We start from the raw sequence: 23,114 nt of genomic DNA, 5'->3' as shown, positions 1-23,114 counted from the left end.
TGGAGAGAGAACTGAACAAATGGAGCTAAAATGATAACTAAAGATCATTTTTTTAAAAAAATCTTTTCTAAGCTAAAAAAAAGTATTTGGAAATTGAGAGAATTCACTCTGACCATGCAAAATATGTGAAAAGAGATCACCAAATATACCTTGGTAAAAATGTTAAAGGTCATATAAAAGAAAAGACTCTAAAAAGCATCAAAGCAAACTTACACAAAACAAAGCTTAAAAATTACCACCATCAGCAGCAGAGCCAATGACCTAAAAACCAGTAAGATATGGCCTCAGGTAATGCAAAGAGGTGGTGGGTTAAATCTTCAGTGCTTTGAGGGTAAACGAATTGGGGACAAGTTGCTTTTTGTACATGAGACAATAGAAATGTTTTTAAATTTTCAAGAAAACCAAAAATATAATATAGTTTCTTTAGTAAATCGCTCAAAGTAATACATTAATAAATTAATCCAGAACATAAAGAAAAAAAGCAAAATTAAGAACTCAAAGGGGGCATCTTATCTTTAAAAATTGGAGCAGCATTCAACATTAAAACAGGTTTTATACACACACATGTGTTTACACATGTGAATTCAAAGCTAAAACATTATTTCAAAGATGTGAATGATATCATTAGAAAAATTAAAAAGGCAAATAACATGGTTTATACTACAGATAAAATAACCAAAACTCAGAGAGTAGAGAGATCAAGAGCTAAATCCCTCATACTTTATCTGGGAACAAAATCATATTTCATCCTTATCTTTAATAATTAGGCAAATGTAGGTTTAAAATATTTTAGGGCAATTTCAAGTTAATCAAGAATAGAATTCCAAATAGAACTGCAGAATGTAAGTACAGTAAGTGCTCGCATAATGACGTTGATAGGTTCTTGGAAACTATGACTTTAAGCAAAATGACCTAACAAAACCAATTTTCCCATAAGCTAATTGAGATAAATAAGAGTTAAGCTCCTACTGCATATTTCTGGTCACAAAAACATCACCAAACTTCTAAATAAAAATACCAAACACTTCTAATATCAAACATTGAAATAATTGTGAGCTCTGCATACATTTAAGGTGAATAAAGCAAATAAGAAAGCTCATTATTTATCCAATTTTTGGTGAATCAGATAGATGGTGGTCATAAGGGTGGTGGGTTAAATTAAAGAATAAGTGTTTGCAAAGCAAACGTAACGAGCACCTCCTCCCCCATGCAGCGCAAAAACAGTGATGAATAGGACAGGCTCACTGAGCGCTTTTGTACCACATCATTTATTGTCATGCATTTGTATGATTATCATAGACAATGTGAATTTTTATTTGACAATAATTTGTATTTATTCCTTCATTCATTGCCCAACCCACTTATTCCAGTTCAGGATTGTGGGTGGCTGGAGCCCATCCCTACAGCTTGGGGTACCAGGCTGGAACCCACCCTGGCCAAGATACTATCACATCACAGAGCATACTCACACTCACACCCATGCTCACTCACACTGGGACAATGTAGACATACCAGTTCACCTAATGTGGACAGCTTTGGAAAGGGGTAGGAAACAGGAGTACCTGGAGAAAACCCATGCAGACCTGGGGGTAACGTGCAAACTCCACACAGACAATGGCCCCACTGGGAATTGATTTTTTTTTCTCATCAATGTTATAAGAAAACAATGTTGAACAAAATAACATTGTTCAAGGACCAGTTGCATAGTCTTTCTTGTAAAAAACAAGTAGCAATATAAGGTAACAGTAATAATACATGAAAAACTGAAAACACATAACAAGATGATAGGAGGGAAAAATAGTCCTAGGAGAAATCTTGACCATAAATGTAAACTCCCTGATTGCCCCTGGAACCATTATGACACATTCCACCTGCTCCGGGTTGGTATATGATCGCCTCTCTTAATTCTCATTTAATTCTTCTCATTTAATTCCTTCAGCTCCCATTTGCCATATTTTCTGGCATCCCTCTTGGGGATTTATCAGTATATTCTTCTTGAGACCTCTTCTTTTGCCCTTCCCCTTTAGTTATCCAGGAACCTCAGGGACAGTTACTTTGTCCAGGGAGGGTCAAACCACTGCCAAACACCACTGCTGTGTCTTCTTGCTGCCACAAGGCTGCTGTAGGAGACAGGTTCTGCCAGGCTGATGGACACCATTGGTATGATTTTGCTGGACAGAAGGTCAAGGGCTGGATTTTGCTGTTGTTTTAACTCAAGAGAGACATGAACATTCTTTATGCTGAAAGAAAAGGACCATAGGGACCAAGAAATCGAAGGCACAGATGACAGGCTGGACAATTGGTGGATCAGTGAGTAGCTGAGGATGAAGAAAGAGTTAAGGATGAAGTCAAGGCCTACTTATGCCTTTTCCCATTCTCTGTAATGGATGTTTCAAATTTTCTCACTCTTAAGCTCCTAACATCACCATTTTCCTCCCATTCATAGCAGAAAACCTCATCTCCAGGTTAACAGAGAATATAGAGATCCTGAGATATGAACTTCCCCCAGGCCCCTACATTCCTAGCTTTGGACTCCTTTTTTATCTCAGTAGAAAAAGTATCCCTCCTGCTGTCCAAAGCTAGCTTCCATGATGGCCCCTGTCTTAGTTAAGTGAAAAAAGCAGACTACAAAATATATTCATAACTATTAAAGAAAAGACAAATACCCATGCATAGAAAAGACACTGCAGAGAAGTGTACCAGGATATTTACTTGGTTACATTTGGGTGGCAGGGGTTTGTATGGTTTTTCTTTTTCTTTTTTTCTTGCTTTTATATAGTATCTAAATTCTTTATAATTGGAAATATATTACCTTTATAATGGAGTAAAGCCAATACATTTTATATTTTAAAGTATGTGCTTAAAAAGAATTAAGAATCTGATTATATTATTGATAATTATTTGGTATGAGTAAGTCTTGAATTACTAAGTTGGGTATAAGCACCTGGAGGGCACAGACCTTATCTTATATTCAGCCCCATTATGTGATCAGTAAGTACCTCTGGGTTTATATGGGGTCACCCTCCATGTAAGGCCCCCTGATTGTCACGGAGCTCAGCATGGCCTTGTGGGCCTCTAAAACATCTGGCAACCAAGTAAGAAACAGTTAAAAACAAAAACCAAATAACTGGGGTTTGCTTGGAGACAAATGATCCCTGAATACAAGGTGATTGTTAATGAAGAAGCAGTGTTAGAAAACAAAGAACTTTACTTGTAAATAAAATGAATATTCACCTCTTTCCGCCCACCTTGCAAGTTAAGCACCATCATCCAGACATCCATTTGCTGTTACCAAAATATGTTGACACAGTTTAAAAACCAAAACCCCCCTCTGTTCTTTAGCTCATTTAAATACATTTTGTACCAAATCATAGGAGAATTATAGATGAACATTTTAAAGGATTTTAAAAATTATACCTCAGCAATTGCTTTTAACTGCATGAGAATATCTCATTTTGTTTGGCTATACTTAAATAGGCCCAAAGTTTGAGTGCACCAAGAAATACTGAATTTCAAACTAAATAAATTAAAATTACCATGTACATTCCACTACATGTCAAAACAGGAAAAGCCATAGTATTTGATGTGAAATAAAGATTCGAGCAGTAATAAAGAGAAAACAAGAAGCTGCCTGTATTTATTTGGAATAAGAAAACAGGGTCAATGATTTTCAATGCACATGTACTCCTCTATGAGAAAATATATCAAAAAATCAATTTACAAAACAGATGAATTTGGCAGTAATTATTTATGCTGTCAAAAAAATCTTTAGTTTCAAAAGGATTTATTTCAGGGTTCAGTGTGCTTGCTAGTCATTAGGAACTTGACAGAAATTAGAGGAATTTAAAGCTAAGATGTTAGGTGCCATTGCCAATTAAAAATGACCAAAATGAAGGTAGTATATCTTTATATGTAATAGAGAGTGAAAGAAGACATCTAATTTGATTTCTAAAAATTAAGTATTTGTGAAGCTTTTCAGATTGTATAAAAGAAGGCACACCTGGAGCTTATTTCTTTGCCACTTTAGGCTTACTCTTGAATATGACTATTTAAAACAAGCATATCATTTTTCTTTTACATCCTGCAGATAAATTCTGAGATTTTGGAGTCATTAAAAGCATTTCACATTTCTCCAAGATAAATTTGCTTAAGAGAAGCAACTCTTTCAGTTTAATACAACTTGAAATTATCTCCACTGTGAGATGATGAGAGTAATAAAAATTGCTATCGTTTATTGAGTGTTCATAGTTCCAGGAACTATGCTAAATGCTTTTCATATCTTGCCAACTTAATCTTCATTTTTCATTTATTCAGAAAACTATTTAGTATAGAGGGCTTACTATGTGCCAGGGGCTATTTAAGGTGCTTCAGGTTCAGCAGTGAACAAAATAGACAAATAACTCCTACCCTCTGTGGATCTTACATTCCAATGGGGGTGGGGGAGAGATAAAGATGATATACAAAATAAGTAAGTAAATTATGTAGCAAATTGATGAATGGTACTAAGAAATCAGGGAAGTGGGGTTAGGGAATGCCAGAGTTGTAGAGGGAGGGGTCACATTTTTAAGGGAAGGCCTCATGGAGAAGCTGACATCCAAGCGGGTGAGAAGATGCCCTATGGGAGGTGAAGATTATCTTGGGGAAGAACAAGGTAGAGGTAGAGGGAATAGCAAGTGCAAAAGCCCTGAACTTAGAACGTGCCTGGCTTGTCTGAGGAAGAGCAAAGAGTGCAGAAAGGATGGTGCCAAGGGAAAAATAAGGAGGGTTATAGAGGATGAGTTCCCAGAGATAGCAGAGGAGCCAGACCATGTTGGGCCTTGTAGGCCATTGTGAGGCTTTGGGGCCCTACTTTGAGAGAGATGGCAAGCCCTCAGAGGGTTTTAAACAGGAGAATGAATGATCTGGCTTATGTTTTAATAGGATCATCCTGGCTCTTGTGGCCAAATAAAATTCTGTGACGCAAGTCGTCTTGTCCAATTTCACATATAAGGAACTCAGAGGAGTAGAGTAATTTACCACAGTTCCCATTTACTAGCGAATTAGTGGGACCAGGATTTTAATCCAAGTTGGTGTAATTCAAAAGCTCACACTTTTCCCACTAAACCACACTGCCTCCCGATTGAAAATAGATTTGTGACCTCAGCTGGAGTAGATGAGTTTCTTAAAGTTTGTGGTGACTGCTTTTCTCTTTTTCTCTTTCCTCTGGAATTCCTTGGCCCCTCTGGTGAGGCCACCGTGTTGCTTAACTCCGGAGGAAACTGCTTATACCATAAGCCTATAAATGCATTCTGTGGAGGTGGGCAGTGCACAGCCAAATTGGCCATTTATAATGGCCTTGTTCCCAAGGGTAGCTGAAGAGCTTTGTGTATGGCTTTGAACTCCAATTAGGCCTGTAGTAAAATCTGTTTGATCAAATGTTTGTATTTACGCCTTAATGTATCTTTCCATTTCTCTTTTCTTTGACACATATTCTACGAGCTATCTCTATCACCCTCTACTCTCTGGCAATGCACTAGTCCAACAGTATGATGTGCTGGGATGGAAGTGACAATATGGCAAAGGTTTCTGCTCTGTGTGGGCAGCTTAGGCCCTCAAGTGTGAGAGAAAGCCTGGGGGAGTGTAGGATGTAAGCAGGTATACACAGCTTCTGATTAGAGGAAGCAAAACACATTTTATTTGATGAATATCAAATTGAAGGAAATGAGAAAGGGTGCTACCTAATTGTCATCAAAACTGCTGCTTGGTTTAATTTAGGCTCAGCCAGATTTTCTTGTATGTCTTAGGGCCTAAGGCTTAGGCTCTTGAGCCCTTGTTTATGCCGAAACTAATTTTTTTAGTTTGTTTGAAAGATATCTCTTAGACTTTAACGATTCAATATGTAAGAAAATACCCTGAGATTCAGAGCTTTAAAAGGAAGTTTTGATTCACCATTACTTTATTGTGTGACTTTAATGGAATTATGTCTTGTAAAGCTGTTTAGCATTTCATGTTCCAGAATTCTGCATAGAATTCTCAATACCCTAGAGCAGCTTGGCTTTTTTTTTTTCTTGAGTCTTATGACTTTAGTTACAAAAACCAAGAGAAAATCATGGCAGCATCCCTTATAAGATTAACTAAATAATATTGTGATTTTATAGTATTAGACTGTATAAAATATTAGTGCCAGGAATGTAGTGCAATGTTGTGGAAAGGCAAAGGTAACTTGCCATTCGAGTCTTTAAGATTAGTAATAGTAATTACAGAACATAAAAGCAGTACAATTACAGCTGATTTCTAAAATACATTTTTATTCCCCTTAAATAATTGGACAAGAAGTACCGAGATCAGATTTTGGTATCAGATCTTATTTCAAATTCACTCTGAAGTTTTAGATGAGGAAGGGCTGTGCTTGATGGAAGCTGGACCTTTGTTTTTGTGGCTGTTGCTAAGCAAAAATGGAGTGTGCAAAAAACAGTTTGGCAAATCCTCACAATAGGTTAAACATAGAATTACCATGCAACCTGGGGATTCCACTCTTAGGTCTATATACCTCAAAGAATTGAAAACAGGTGTTTAAACAAAAATTTGTATCCATGTGTTCATAGCAGCACTATTCACAATAGCCATGAGGTGAAACAACCCAAATGTCCATGGGTGTGTGAATGGATAAGCAAAGTGGGCATATTCATACAATAGACTATTATTCGGTCATGAAAAGGCAGAAACTGATACATGCTGCAACATGATCAAACCTTGAAAACATGCTAAGTGAGAGAAGCCAGTTGCAAAAGACCACATATTATATGATTCCATTTATGCAAGATATCTAGAATCTGGCAATCTGTAGAGAATAGCAGATTCATGGTTGCCAGGTGGGGAGGAGGGCTGGGGTGAGAGAGGAAAAGGGAGTGGCTGCTTAATGGGTACAGGGCTTCTTTAGGGTCATGGAAATATTTTGGACCTAGATAGAAATGATGGTTACACAACACTGTGAATGTACTAAATGTCACGAGTGGCAAATTTTATGCTATGTGTATTTTAGCGGTAAAAATAATGGAGTGTGCTACTTTTGAAATGATTCCTAATTCTTTGTGAATCGTGTGACAGGGTGGAGTGAGTCCTAAAAATGGCATACGTGGCAAATGCAGGGCAAAGTGATGGCAGCCGTTTGAGGTCTATAAGGTGGGGCTTTCGGACATCCTGGTTGAGATCGCTGGTGTGGCGCTCTGCCTCATGTGGACACAGCAGCCACAAGGTTGGCTGCTCTGGGAGCCCCTGGTGCCCTGCAGGACTGACGGCAGTTTCAAGTGTAGCAGCTTGTTTGAAACTCTCACATAAAGCCATGTAAAGCTGTGGAATACTGAGCTGTTTAAAATCCAAGCATACAGAAACCCAGCAGATATAAATTTTAACTGCAGTGAAGCCAGGATAATTTCAGTTTATCCAATGAAAAGGAAAATAAACTTTCATGTTCTGGTGGTGCTATAATAAGTTTAGTGAAAGGTGCATGGAAAGTTTCTAGTTATTGCTGCACACTTTCTTTTTTCCTTGTCCTTGGGAGCATGCCACTTGCTCCACTTCACACCATGTTCTACTCTCAAACGGAAAAAGCTTTCAATTTTTTTTCATTTAGACAATGAAAGTAATATTTAATCATTAAAAAAATTCATAAAAAGTAGAAGAAAGATTTTTTTAACAGGAAAAAACATCAGCAATCAGGGATAATGCTGTTGATGTTTTGGCATGTATTCTTCTGGTCTTCTTTATATGACTATATATGCACCTGTATCTTGATTTTCACTGGAATCATACTACGTTTATCAATATAGCATGAACATCTATCATACCAATATCAATCAACATCATACTTTTAGTGATGGTATGGTGTTCCATTTTATGCACATGGCATCACTGATTACTCCTTGATCAGTAAATGAGCCAGGGGTTTTCCTTGCAGTGGCTTCTTCACGGTCACTTAGCCCTCTGTCAAAGATGGTTGGTGACTCAGGGTTTTTGAAATTATTTTCTCTTACTTTTTTCTGATGAATAGTGATAGCCCTCAAAGCAGAAGTAATGGACAATAAATGTGATAGAGGTTCATTAAAGAATAAGCTTAACACTCACATTGCCCTTAGGAAGCTTTTCTTGACTGAGTCCCACTCCATTGGATCACTCCATCCTCTGTGTCCCAACAGAAGAGGCATAGAGTAGTAGGCAGGAGCGTCGGCTTTTGAGTTAGTCTGCATGGGTTTGCATTCTGGCTTTTGTGACATTGGGTGGACTTCTTACCATTTCTGTACCTCAGTATCCTCATTTGTACAATGGTGGTAATAATATAATAGTGCCTACCTCCTAGGCCAGATAAGATGATCCATGCCAAAAGTATCTGGTAGCACAGGACCTGGCACCTAGCTAGTACTCAACAAATGGTGGAGGTTGTTATTGCTATTACTCAGTTCATTTAAGTGGCCCTACCAGTTTGTGGCTCTGAAAGACCATCCCTGTATGCTTGGACAGTTCCAGTAGATTATAGATTCTGAAAAGTTCAGATGCCAGACTGCCTTTTACAGCGTTTTTCACACAGTGAGCCTCCTGCCAGTATTGCTAATTGATCATCTGATGTAACTTTGCTGAAATTGTGGGACCCTCTTGGTTCAATTTTGCCTTCATTTCCCATTAAAAATACAAAAGCAAAGCCAAACTAAAACAAAACAAAAACCCCCAGAAAACTTGCGAGGTGGATGTAGGTGGAATGCAGTTCCTTCAGATAGTCAACATTGTGGCTGTGGACTTTTCTAGACTCTATCTAAGGAAATTCTTGACTAGGAGAACCTAGAATTCTTAGATGATAGAGATAATGACCAGAAATATCTAGAAGGAACTAAAAGCATTTATTCTGAGAGACCTGTCTATAGCAAGCAGAAGAGCAAATAAAATTTTGTATACCTTTGTTTATTTAAGATTCTTGGGAATTGAATTATTTCTGGTAAGTCAATTTTCTAGATGGTGGAAGCTTATTCATGTAACCACCATAAGAGTTTTCATTTTAACCATTTTGATAACATTCTTTCTAATATATGGTGCATAGTTTACAGCTTTTCATACAGAGTTTCATTGAAAACAATTTAACCAATTTGTTGGGTTTTAGGATCTTCATCTTTAAAACATTGTTGTTGTTTGGATTTTTAGTTCTGCCACATTATCTCAGTGTCATTTGCCCTCTCAAGACCCAGACAGCTCTACCCTTACATATTTACATAACTTTTTTAGCTTTTCATTTTTTTTATTATTTTTTTCTCAGTTCCAGGATGTGCCAGTTTTTACTTTTTATTATAGAAATGTGCATGAATGCTTTCTCCATCCCAAAGCACCTTTCTAATTTATTGATATATAAATTTTATACCCTGGGAAACCAGAAACCCAAGTCTGTCACTATTTTATATAAGGAAGATTAATAGGCATTGAATAAATTCATGTACTTAGTGAGAGATCTTTGACCATTCAAGGCCTTTAAGAATTTGCTTCCTGGTTGCATGGTGTTATTTGGTACGAGTTTGACTCTGGGCAAAAATGCCATTTTATTTATAAATTTATAGCTATATATAATAACTATAGTGCCTATGATTTTCCATTCTAGCATTGGTGCCTTTCTGCTGCTCCTAAATTAAGTAGAGGAATTAAGTTAAAGAAAAATAATTACCTTTCCTCTGTGTGTTTGTTAAAAGTTTTATAAATGGGATTTGGATCTGTTTAATGGGAGAGGTAAAATACTGTGTTCTTAGACATCGTTTTATGAATATTTTTCCATATTCATTACAGAGAAATATTGATGAGTCTAACTGTTGGGAAACTCACAGACCAAGAGGTTATAACCATTGCACGTCACTACCGTGTGCCTGATGAATCGTGTGCAGATTTGGATGTCTTAATTGCACAGGCCCATGAACAGCTCAAGAAAAATAATTTTGAGAATTTCGACAAATTGCTTGCTAACTGTGTGTACCAAGATCGAGAAAAGTAAGCTTTTGTTTTATTGATTCTAATAAATCATTCAAGTTTCTATGAACCTGAGTAATAAAGGAACTTATATTTTATCAGAAAGGGTGAAAAGAAAATTGACATGTCTCATCATACTCTGATATTTAGCAAAGCCACTTTAAATAATTTTTGGATAAGTACTTGGGTACAAATATTTCACAGTGACAGTGAGCTTTGTTGATGGAATAAGGGAGGCCCTGTATCTTCAAAAGAATAAGCTGCTCCCTTGCATTTTCTTTTAATTCTCTTCTAGAAGCTCTCAACTGAAACATAGTAAATCAAGATGCAAGAAGATTTAATTCTGAGATGTTATCTTCTTCCATTATTTTAGTGCTGACTGGGATTTATAAATGTGACTTTTATAACATACAGGTCATGGAATTTGCAAATAAACTTTTACCTAGAATTTCTTTCAAATTATTTCTTCTTGGAAATAATGAAGCTCAGCATAATGAATTTCTGATACACTGATCATGTGGGTATTGAGCTTCATTAAGTCATTGTTATATGCAATTGGATACAAACATCTTAATATGTTTTGGTATTCATCTTACTTGCACACCCAATATAGTGGGGGAGGATGTAAATTTATTGGTTTCATCTGCAGTTAGCAAATCTTAGTTCTCACTCTAGCTTCTAACTTTGTTGCTGCACACCACTGCCATCTCTCTTCCCTGTGACTCTGTTCCTCATCCCCAGACTTGAAGTCTTTACCTAAGTGGCCAGCTACATACCCTAAATATCTTTGAAGTTCCCATAGTTTATCTTAAAAATGAATCTGATTTTCCCCTAATTCATAATACATCCTCAGTGAGTTTTTATAAAGATGTAGTTTTCCTAAAATCTTTAAGCTTCCCTGAGCCTCATAGAGGATGTATGGCCTGAGCTTTGCATGACGTTGGCCCTGCCTTCTACCCTGGTGATGCTTCTCCTTCAGGGTGAGAAGTGTGACCCTCCTTCACTAAAGGAACACTTCTTGGGAATAATGGAGCTGCTTGATCAGGTAGCCTGAAGTTCCTCCAGATCTGGCAATGCCGCTTTGATTCTAGATGTAAATGTTTTAATTGCAAAAAGGAAAGCCCACGTTCTTTCCTGTTAGTTCTGATTTTGTGTGACACCTGGAAGAGCATTGGCTGAGTGAGAACATTGGCCAAGCATGTCTTTGCCCCCAGCAGGCTGGAGAAAATAAATGTTGGGCTGCTCTAGAGAAAACTACTTGTATCCAACAAAATTGAAGTGAATGTTGAAGCCTCAGCTAGGGCTTCCAGGTTATAAGGTTTGAGTCCAAGGAAAAGACCAGAAAAATACCCTCAAGTCATATCATACTTGTGTTGGAAGCTCTATATGCCTATCAAATTAAGAGATGTTTTCAAATATCAGAACCATTTTTGACTAGTGGTCAAGAATGCAGATCAATTACTTAGAGCAACACTTGTGGTTGCAGCCTTAACAGGCTGTACTGTCACCAACCAAGAATCTGCATCTTGATGGAAAGGCCTTTGTAAGGACAGAATCTGGTGACTTCTGAAATGGAAAAATTTGGTGAAATGCTATATGACTGATTTTCCTTATTGTGAACTCCAATACCAGTTTTTATACTTACTTCTTCATGCACATTCTTAGGACATGTGACATCTCTATTTTCATTCTTATAGCATGTAATTGTTTCTAAAGGGATACAAGGTGTATAAAAGCCCATTTACTTTGTTTTAATACAGAAAAAAAGTATTACCCAGTAAAGACATCAGAAGACTGTGCAAGTCCTCCAGGTTACCTTTGAAGGATGATTTTCTAGAAACTTTACTCTCCAGGTAAGCGAGAGCTCCACCCATGGCAGGGATTGTCCTGTGTATTTTTGTGTGGGGGACTATTCCTGGTTTTACAACTACCTTTAATTACCATTGATTTACCCTTGACTGTTTTGATTATATTATTGATGACATATTTCCATTTAAATGTTACAAAAGGAAAAGTTAGTCATAATTGTGAATGCTAGAGAACCTGTTATAAGTTATTATTTTATCTTTTTAACATGAATACTCTCATATCCATAGGTTCCTGGGACAAAATGAAATGTACAACTTTATTGGTTATGAGGAGGTTAGATGTAAATTTCAGGGCAGGTTTTTCAAAGCAGTAGTTCCTGATAGCGAAAGACATGTAGTAAGAGCATCTTGGGTTATTAGCATGGCACTCTGTCTTGCTAGAGCACCAGAAGTAAAGTCTTAGAGATTATGCTGTCATAAAAGGAGAGCACAGTGAACTGCTTTCTAAAACACATCACTTCTTCTGTTGAACCTGAGTTTTGACTTCCTGGCCCCTCCCTCCTAGCCACCTAGACTCTGGCTGTCTTTTATGCTTCCTATGGCATCACTCTAGCTCCTTCCCTGACTTACATATCTTGATAATTCTAACATTTTGGGCTGTGTTCTAGGTATTGTGATAATTGCTTTGGATACATTATCTCATTTACTTTTGAGAACAACTTGCTGAAGTCAGAAGTATTATCCTTCCTATCTTATATATAAAGATGATGAGGTCACATGAAGAAGAGCAGTGACTTGATCCCTGAACCTTTCAAATGCACATCCCCTGCCTCTAGTTATTTTGAATTATTTTCTACAAATAAACAGGAGATTAGGATGTCTTTACAGTTCTACCTCCTTCGTACTGCCTGCATCCTTTCCATTTCCACCATCATCACTCTTGAATACTGCAGGGCCACCACATTAGTCTTTCTTCCATGAGTCTCTGAATTTTTTAATCCATTTTTACATATTTTCTAAGAGCAAAAATCTGTGTTATTGTGTCACTTTTCTACTCACAAACCTTCTATGGCATATTTTTGCTCTCTCAGCAATGACCAGCTTCCTAACTTTGAACTAAGCTCCTTCTCCATTGTGGGGCTTAGGACTGTCAGTTGGAACACTGTTCTCATGCAGGGGCTGGAGTGGAGAGTCCTCATCTGAGACAAAAGGAGAAACCAAAGAAACAGATAAAACCAAATTCTGTGTGTGTGTGTGTGGCCGGGGGGGGGGGGGGAGAACTAGGGTCCAAGGTGTCATGAGAGGAATCCAGAAGAGGGCAAATATGGTTGGATGTGAGTGTGCATTGGATTGACCCAGAGTGATTTTCTAGACTATCAACTCTATTTGTTTTGAATTTGTTTTTGTTTTAACTCTATTTGCTTTTGTTTTCTAGTAGCAGCGTGAGGGATAAGTAGGTCATCCTGGTGTAAAGAACCCGAGATGAGATAGACAGGCCTAGGAGTCAGAGTTCTGCACAGTTATCACACCCCCAGAGCTCCTATCCCCGTTGCCAATAGTCTAGCCAAATGGGCCATTTAGCACATACATATACCTCATGCCTTTCCACTATTTTGCCTTTCCTCTTGCTGTTTCTCCACGAAGCCCTGTTGCATTTGTTTGACTGAAAATTGGAGTTATTTTCTCCTCCTAAGAATTCTCACAGCACTTTGTATGTTTCTCTTTTTGTCCCTTACCTTGTAATGAAGGGCTGTGACTTGGCCTTTGATTTGTTCACATGCAGACACCTGTTTGAATTACCACCTATAAATAACCAGTGGGTTGTCACATATTGACAATTTTACCCCTCCTTCCTTGTCTCTCATATTCTTTGAGTCCACTTATTAGCTGTGTGATCTTGTGCAAGAGTTTCGGCCTGCCTGAACCTCAGATTCCTTACCTCTAGAATGAGATTTACAGTACCTACTTCCTAGTGGTTCTGAGGATTAATTGGGAAAACATACATAAAGTGCCCAGCACAGTACCTGGTGCTAAGTATTGATTGGTGACTAGAAGAGAAGTTGGAGTGAGGGATCATAGACCACACACTCTGACTTAGAAATGAACTAGAAGAAACCTGTGTTTTTCTATGTAGAGAAAGCCTTATTTTTCAACAGTTGGATTTGAATGCCTTTCACACATTAAGCTGTCTTCTAGTCAGGAAACCCTGGATGTTTATTAGATTATCTCTTGATGGCCTTGAGGAAGAGTTGTCCTGGAAAGTCCAGTAATGTGGGAGCTTGGCCTCTGGAGGACCTAGATATTTCTTATCCAGTGCTAAGGCCACCAAGTCATCATCCTCTCATTCTCTCAGCAGACTGTTTTGTCTTTGTCTTTACGATGTGACATTAAATGCAGAAAGACTATTTCACAACTTGTTTCGAAGCCGTCTCAGTCTCTGAACACATCTGCCTCCAAGCCCAGCTTAGCTTTGAGGAGGTCATCCCTCTCAGCCACTAAGCAGACCATGTTCAGTCTAACTTTGCCTCTAATTGTGCAGTGACCCTTCTCCACACTCAGGGGAAACTTCAGACTAATCAGATTAGAAAATGTCTCATTCCCATTCCCCTCTCCCTTCAATATGCCCTGCCATGATTTGGGTCACATGCTTGGTGTTTTGCATCATCTCCGCAGATTCCTTTCAAAGACTGCCCTAATTCCTAATGGGCCCATCAGCCCACAGCTTACATTTATATTCTGCATTCTTATTGTTCCCCACAGACTCCACAGGGCTTTACAGAGCCCTGACCAGAGTCTCTTTGTGCACAGCCCTCCCCTCATGGCATGCTAAGCCAGAGCCCCCTCTGACGTCTGCAGTCTCCTGTGGGAGGCAAGCATGGAGTTTGTTGATTTTGTTCAATGCACACTCTGCCCAGGGGTAGTTTTACCTGCCTCAGATGGAGTTGGGCAGCTGTTAAGCAGCCATGTAACTCTGCTGTGTGAATTGAGATGAAGAGCTGAAAAACAATATGGCTAGAGGGTTGGATGCTTTCTTAAGCCCAGTGATTATTGCCCATGTATTTCTCCTGACCTTGTGTTTCAGTACCAAGATTTCCCTTCTACTCCATTCCCATTTTTGTTGTAATTCAGTTTGATCTTTCCTTATTAGTACAACTCAATCAGGAATCAGGACTTCAAAATCATTTCACATGCAGTTACCTCAGCCCCCGTCAGTTTGTGCTGTGGGAGCTAGTATACGGTCATCTTACATACCAAACAAATTCATTTCACTAATGTACAAAGCATCAGACTTATATGTTCTGTGTAGTGGTAACTATTACTCATTAATAATAGGAGTGACACTGTATTGATGTAGTGCTAAGGGCCTTAGAATATTTTATAAATTCTTGAGCATGTTAAAAGGTACATTTTAATTGATGGTGGGCATTATTTCTCATTTTATAAGAACATTGAAGTATAAGGAGAGTCTCTCACTGAAAGAGCATGCTGCAGGCTAAGATGAGTCTCTAATGGAATTAGAACTACAACTCCCTAAGATACTTTAAACCTTTGCTTCTATCTGGGCTCCCAGGGATAGGGACTAGATCTCATTCATTCTTTGTAGCCTCAGAGACTTGTCCTGTGCTAGTGCACTGGGCACAGGGAAGAAGAACATGGGCTTGGTGTCCAGCAGACCTGCCTATGCAGGCCAACTCTGCTATTTCCTGGCCATGTGATTCCTAGACATTTACTCAACCCCTCTGAGCCTTCATTTGGAAATTAGTGTTCCTCAGCACTAATAAGCAAGACATCCTGATTCTCAAACCATAAGAGGTGGAGAGAATTCTGAGGTCATTTCATTCTGTGTTCCTTATGGGACTGGGCAGTAAAGAGGCAGCCTTCTCCCCTAATTGTGGCCTTCTGAATCTAGACTTGGAATAACTGAAAATTCAAGTGCAACTCTTTCCCCAGCAGCTTTGCCCCAAGCTAGTCTTTTATAGCTGGCTTTGGGTTCCATGGAATGCCTTAGAACTGCCCTCCCAAGAGAGCTGGTGCCTCATCCAGAAATATCAGTTAAAATGGAAAAAGTTAACAGGGCTTTAAAATCATCTCATTATAGGCTGCCCAATCCTGCCCCTTGGCTCCCTCCCAGAGGCAGGGTTTGGACTCCTGTTATTTCACCTAACAATACCTGGCAGTGAGGCCGAAGGGCACTGTGACTGCTATTGTTGCAGAGTATTTGGTGCACTGATGAAATTTTCAGAGAGAAGCCGCTTCTCTCTCTCTCTCCCTCCCTCTCTCCCTCCTTCCTTTCTCTCCCTTCCCCCAACTAACTTTCTCTCTCCTTCCCTTCCTCCTCTTTCTCTCCCTCTGTCACGCCCACCTACCTACCCAGATGCTTTCTGCCTTTTCAAACTATAATGTGATTTGTAGTTAAGGAAATTTTTTTTAAATCCCACACCACGTGTACCAACAGAGCATTGACTATCTGTACAATCTGTACTTGGCAACTGTGACCCACCTCACCAAGGAGATGTGAGCTGGATTCCCAATTGGAATTTAGAGGCCTGACTATTTAGAGATAACCAGAGTTACTCGTTGGCAACTTGAGCAATGCCATCTTGCCAACCTTAAGTTTTTGTGACCAACTGATGCAGGGACCCACAGCTCCACTTTTTTGCAAGTGTCTGGCCTTGAAGATTTAAACCAGGTGTTTCAGGGTACACCCTTGGGTTCTCTGGGTAATGAACTGAAACCAAACACAGCTGAGTCAAAAATGGGTCTTCACTGTCCTCCCTCCCTTCCATCCCATTTTGCTAAATGATGAGATGGCCTTTGCAACAGAGGGGAAGCAGGTTCCTCTTCAGCAAAATACAGCCGCCACTAAGCCTTTTACCTCTGCAGAGGCTAGAAATAAAGCAGCTTAGCATTATTCCCCATGGCAAGGAGATGGATGGCTTCTGCAGTTTTCAGGCCATTCATCATTTTGGGGAGGGGGAGCATGAACATCAGTCAGATGTCACATTAGACTTAGTTCTAAGAACTCCCACCTAGCAAGGCATTGGGAGGCATGTTTGGGGGTCATTTTATCTAGAGGGGAGCCAGAGGAATCGCCTTCCCTCCCCCTTCCTCCACAAACATGTCTCTTAGTTTGTGTAGTGGAGGAAATGGTGGATTCCCAAGTATCAAAGGGAAAGAATAATTTATGGAGGTTTTAGGAAAACACTTTAGCACTGTGAGCTCAGACTTGAAAGTAAGGAGGCTGACTTTTTAACAAGCATAGAAACACTTAAAAGCCAGAATTAGTGCTGCCCTTTAGGGCAGTCACCCTGGAAGGCTGTGCACTGATTCTAACAATGTAGCCATAGAAAGTTCTTCTTTGGAATTGCCTTCAAAGCCTTTAAAAAAGAATTTCCTTCAGAGCGGCAAATCTTTGTCCTTTGACCACGGATCAGATTTTTAGCAAGAGCCAAATACCGTTTGGAGAGGAGTGAAGTAGAGGACTCTGGTAGAGAATTGGGATCACATATTTGATTGAAAGGACGACGTGGCCATGAAATAAGGAAATGCATCTTCTATATGATCCATAGGCTTTTCCACAATATTTTGAAGTGATGCCTAGGATTTGGCAAATGATGCCTGCTGTCATGAGATGAGGGAGGCCTCCATGACAGGTGACTGGGGAGATAACCTGCAGGGGTAACTATACACACTGGCTGGCTGACTTGTTTTCACTCCCCTAATATTCAAGTCTTTCTTCATCTCTGAAGTTCTCTCCTTACAACCTCATCTAACAAGCACAGTGTATATTAGAGTGCATATTATAATCCAAAATGATGGGGTGAAACATCTCACTACATCAGTGGTCCAGGGGAGGAGGTTATGTGCAGAATTTTAGAGCAGGGAAGAAGACTGAGAGACTCATTCCTTGTGAACATGATCCCCACTAGAAGCACTCTTTTCTTTCCAAGTCTGACTTTTGCATGCTAACTACCTGGAAAAGCATGTTTCAGAGTCTCTTGTCTGCTTTTTATACTTTTAAAATTTTTATTTGTATCAAACAGACACATGCTCATAGTCAAAAATCATCAAATCGCTCTGAAAAGCTTTTTCTAACAATAGCAGCCTCTGGCCACATTCTTCCCTACCTCCTAGACGCATTCATAAGAAGCAGCTACTTTCAACCCCTCTAGTTGCTTCTGCAATTTAAATAGCATATGTGCACTGCGTACAGTGTGCATGATGTCATGATTGATCATTTTTACATATTGTCTACTAACTTGCTGTTATAACGATTGAATATTTAACATAATATTACTTCTTATTACCACTTGCTCTCTCTGGATGCTCTTAGGATCTCCTCATTTGGGAAGTCTGTGATGGGGCCATGTTTGTTGGGGGCAGGGAGGTTGGCAGGGGCTATATATGGATTCGTTGTGCTTAACACTTTATAGACTCTTCTAGTTTATAGACTGTTCTTTGGTTCTAAGAAATTTTCTATTATTTAATAATTTCCTCCCCTCCACTTTTATTTTTCTCTTATGAGAACTCCTATTATTATTATGATTTTAGATCTCTCAAATTTGGTTATTTTCTCTTTTTCATTATGATGAACTAAGAGATTTTCTTAACTTTATATTTCAAACCTTCTACTGCATATTTTTAGTGCTATTGTATTTTTAATTCCAAAAGCATGTTTTTCATTCAAAATTTCCTTTCTTGTATTCTTCTGTTCTTTTTGCAGGGGTGTAATATTATATATCCTTTTATCTCACATCTTTCCCTCTGCTCCCTGAATTGTCTTTGGTTCCTTTTTTTTTTTCTACTACTGTTTTGGCTTCTGTCCTCAATATTGGATGCTCTGTTAGAGGGATGTCTTGTCGATTGGTAGGTTTTACTGCCCAGTCAGCTCCTGAGCCTTTATTTTCATTAGGGGATCCCCAGAAGCTGGAATCTGGAGACTTCTCTGGAACCATTCAGAGTATGGAGACAAGAACCCTATTTTCTCTGGTTAGGGCTGGAGGGAGGGTAGGATGAGGGAAGGGAGAAGAGTTTAAGCATGGCCACTGGCATCCTAGAAACAGGCAAAAGGAAGAAAGGAGCCTGAGAGCCCTCAAATTCAGGATGGAATGCTCTCTTATGCACTCCAATAGCTTCCTCTCCCCAAGACTGGAGCTTTTTTAGTTGAATTTCTCTGGAAAACAAGCCTCTACTCCCTACAAGGAGGAGTGCAATGTAGAAGGAGGTATTTGGGGGTTCAGCTGCTCTTGCTTTATTCAGGATTTCAAAAAATTCTTGTTTTCAGTGCCACAGCTTATCCCTGCCTTTATTGGCACCTGAAGTCTGCAATCGCTGAGTCTCCTAGGAGTTTTGTGGGCCACATTGTCTGGTCTCTAAGCATTCCTCTGCCCCCTGCCCCGCAACATGGACATTTAGGGTTTAGCTTCCTTTCCTCACCTCTGCCAAGTCTATTATCAATCTTTGGTCTGCTTTTCATCTTGCCAAATATTTTGAAGTCTCTTTTCCACTGTTGCCTTTTTTCCAGTTACCTTTCTCATTGTGAGTTATATTTTTATTCCTTTATAGTCATTTTGGTGGGATTAGGAGGAAAATGGAGAGAAATATATTTACAATCAATTCATCATGATTTACTGCAATTCTATGCACTTCCCAAGAGCATAGAATTCTTCCAAGAAGCATTAACTAGTTTTATTGCTTTTAATTGAAAGATTCTTTGTTCTTTTCTCCCTTGTGCTCCTTGGAGGGATTCTACATGCATTGAGGTCCTCTCAGACAGAACTGAAAAGAAAAACTTGGGTTTGTTTTACCACATTCCTCAACTCTTCCTTTAGGCCTGGCTCTGGGATTTGGGGAAGATGAAATCTTTCAAACATTTTTCTCAAAAATCTTGATACATCATTTCTGAGTTGTATACACTTTCATTTACAGCTTTTGACCCTTCCCAAATATCATTTGATTCTGAAATATTCTTCTAAATGGGTAAATGGTTAGATGTTTTGAGTTTGACATATCATGAGTTGAGCAGGGAAGAAGGCTGGGTTGTTAAGAGGTAACAGGCAAATATCAGAGTTAGTAGTAACAAAATCTAATAGTAGGACTTCCTGGGGTGACTTCCACAAATTTTCCTGTAAGTTCCAGTGCCATGATGTATTCGGGTATAGGGACTTATATAAGAGGAACTTCAGAAAGATCTTTCTAAGGAAATAACATTTGAGAAATTGAGACTTCCCAGACAAACGGACCAGAAGGTATAAATGCCTTGCATTTCTGGGAACAATTTTATTATGATTGGAGAAAAAGAAGAAGGCCAGTAAACCTGGAGCATTGTAAACAGGGGGAGTGAGTTTTCAGGCAAGGAGATGCAACCAGAGAGGCTGGCAGGGGCCAGATTAAGTTGGGTTTTATAAGCCCTAATAAGGAGTTTAACTTGTGTTCTAAGTGGATTGGGAAGCCACTGGAGGCTTGCAATTGGGGAGGTTGACTGATCTGATCTGTGTTTTAGAAAGATCATTCTGGTAGAGGATGGTCTGCAACAAAGTAAGAGTAGATGCAGCAAGACCAAGATAGGAAGTTATTACTGTAATACAGATGAGAGATGATAGTGGCTTGGAATTAGGGGGTAGTGAAAGAGAGGGAGAGAAATAGATTTGTAATATGCTATGGTAGTTAAACACACAGGACTGCCTAGTGGATTGCATATGAGAAGTGAAGTCTGACATGATCCTAGATCTATTTGATAGTCTTTTGACTGGTCCCAAAATTACTGGGATATTAGACTTCTGAAACATCTAGGATTAAATAAGTGCCTTCTATAATTTATGTAGTGGGAATTTACTGCCAATCAGATTCTGTGCTTTAAGAACAGGTAAACTTGTTTCATTGGTGATCTCATCTAGTCTCCCAGTCTCCCAGTTTTTATGGCTTTAAATACCATCATATGGCTAATGACTCCCACATTTATATCTTCAAATGGACCTCTTCCTTGAACTTCAGAGCCTCAGTTGCTCACTTCCCATCAAAATGTGGCGTATTCAAAACTGACTCATGATCTTTCCTCCCAGTCTGAAGCCTCTGCAGTCTTTCTCGTCTCAGTTAGGGCAGCTCCATTTTTCCAGTTGCTCAAGCAAAAGCTGTAAAGTCATCCTGAATCCTCTCTCTCTTTCTCCCTCTCTCTCCTACATACTATATACAATCCTTCAGGAATCCTGCATTTGAAATATATTCAGAATTGACCACTCCTCACAGCACTCCACTGTCACCACTCTCATTTAAGCTGCCATGACCTTCTGCTTGGATTCCTACAAGAGACTGTTCACTGCCATTGCCACTTCTGTCCTGCCCCATATGTTCTACTCTCAATGTATGAGTCAGAGTGATCTTTAGAAAATATGTTAGATCCTATTATTTTTGTTGGGGCTGCCCCAACAGAATAGCATAAGCTGGGTAGCTTATAAATAACAGAAGTTTATTGCTCACAGTTCTGGAGGCTGGAAATTTCAAGATCAAGGTGCTGGCAGATTTGGTGTCTGATGAGGACCCACTTCTTGGTTCATAGATGGCACCTTCTCTCTGCATCCTCACATGGCAGAAGGAATAAGGGTATTCTCTGGGGTCCCTTTTATAAGGGCACTAATCTCATTCATGAGGCCAGCGCCCTCATCATCTAATCACCTTCTCCAAAGCCCTACTTCCTGAAATCATCAAATTGGTGATGAGGTTTCAACATATGAATTTTAGGAGGACACAAACTTTCAGAACATTGCAAGTCCTATAACTTTTCTGAATAATATGTTCTAGTGGCTCTTAGTTTTCCTCAGAATAAAAGTCAAAGGCCCTAATGATCTCATTCTTTGACCTTAGCTCCTACTCAGTATTAGGAAATGCTTTCTTCAAGATTCCATACTAAAGGAAAGTTTCAAGACATTTTTAAATTGAGTTTTAGTTCTTCCTCCAAAGCATACACAAATAAAAGAAATAAGGGTCCTGCATTTTGACTATACATATTTCCATAAACAGAGCATGTCCTTTAAAGGAGTTAAAATAATGAGTGAACTACAATTCAAAGGGTAAACAAGGATAGGGGCAGTATATTGGAATTGTACCCCAAAATTATTGGCCAAAGAAAATGTACACAAAAGAATTACAAAATTCCCTTTCCCTTCTTATGGTCACTCTGTTTATTTCACTTTGTTTAGATCAATGAGTCTATGTGACTTCAACTTGTAACATTTAATTTATTGCTGTTAATTTTTATTAGTTTATAAATATGAGCTATTATTTTCTTAATACTTTGAGAAGAAAAGAAAAAAGTCCTTTGACTGATGATGAGTATGTTTTAAAGGCAGGACCCTGGAGCAGAGTGCTTGGAACAATGCTTTAGTGACCACCTTTGTTGTTTCCTGCAAAAAAAATGGCGATACATGATAATTAGCCTTAAAAATTGGCAGAATGTGATCAAATTCAGGATAGATAGCATTGCAGTATTACACTAAGAAGTATTTTGTGTTTAAGTTATTTTAACAATTGTGTTGAAATTATTGTATCTTAAGGGCCAAAACTCTATTATGGTTAAAGATGAATTTGAGCCAATGTCCATAATTAGGAAGTAGTAGTCAAAGAGATTTATTATTTTTAACCTATATTTCGACCAGGATAATCATTTGTTAATTTTCTTTTCAAAATAAAAATGGGCTTATTTTTTTCTGATTTTAAATTTAAAACAATTCAGATGCTACAGCAAAGTATAAAGAAAAAGCAAAAACCATAATCTCTTCTCCCAGAGATAGCCATTCTTAATACATAAGTCTATTGTTACCAGACTTTTTTCTATGCCTTTTTATATAAATATAAATCTAAAGTGAGATTATAACTCTACATACTATTTTATACCCTCCTTTCTACTAAAAATTATACCAAGAACATATTTCCATGACAGCAAATGTGAATCTAAATAACCTCTTTTCATGGCTACATAATACATAATAAAGATGCCTTTTATTTTTCCTAAAAATATACTAGTTAACAAAATGAATCTGGGCTTGCCTTAATGATTTAAAAGCCATGCAATTTGAGAAATATAAGGGCATTTTATTTTACTGACATATTAAGTCAACCATTAAACTAAAAGGACCTTTAAATATTCTTAACAAAATATAATGATGGTATTAATTACTAAATAAGCAAATTTATTTCTGTGATAACTACAACAAATATTTATTGAACACCTACCAAGTACCAGCACTGATCTAGGTGCTGGGGATACTTTGGTGCATTAGGTAGGTAAGATCCCTGCTTGCAAAGAATTTACATTCTGGTGGATCAGAAACAGAT

The 23,114-nt window shown here is 38.5% G+C and overlaps 1 protein-coding gene across 1 annotated transcript in view; it reads left to right on the top strand.

The window, feature by feature from the left end:
- Nucleotides 1–23,114, top strand: part of EFHC2 (EF-hand domain containing 2) — a 168,753-nt gene that overhangs the window by 133,166 nt on the left and 12,473 nt on the right. Inside the window, exons 12-13 of the mRNA XM_020285042.2 lie at nucleotides 9,799–9,996; nucleotides 11,736–11,828. Of these exons, the coding sequence (XP_020140631.1) occupies nucleotides 9,799–9,996; nucleotides 11,736–11,828 (291 nt within the window). The remainder of the gene's footprint in view (nucleotides 1–9,798; nucleotides 9,997–11,735; nucleotides 11,829–23,114) is intronic.

The sequence above is a fragment of the Microcebus murinus genome, chromosome X, assembly GCF_040939455.1.
Source record: "Microcebus murinus isolate Inina chromosome X, M.murinus_Inina_mat1.0, whole genome shotgun sequence".
Taxonomy (NCBI): Eukaryota; Metazoa; Chordata; class Mammalia; order Primates; family Cheirogaleidae; genus Microcebus; species Microcebus murinus.
Note: the sequence above shows the minus strand (reverse complement) of the source record. Positions and strands in the feature narration are given on the sequence as shown.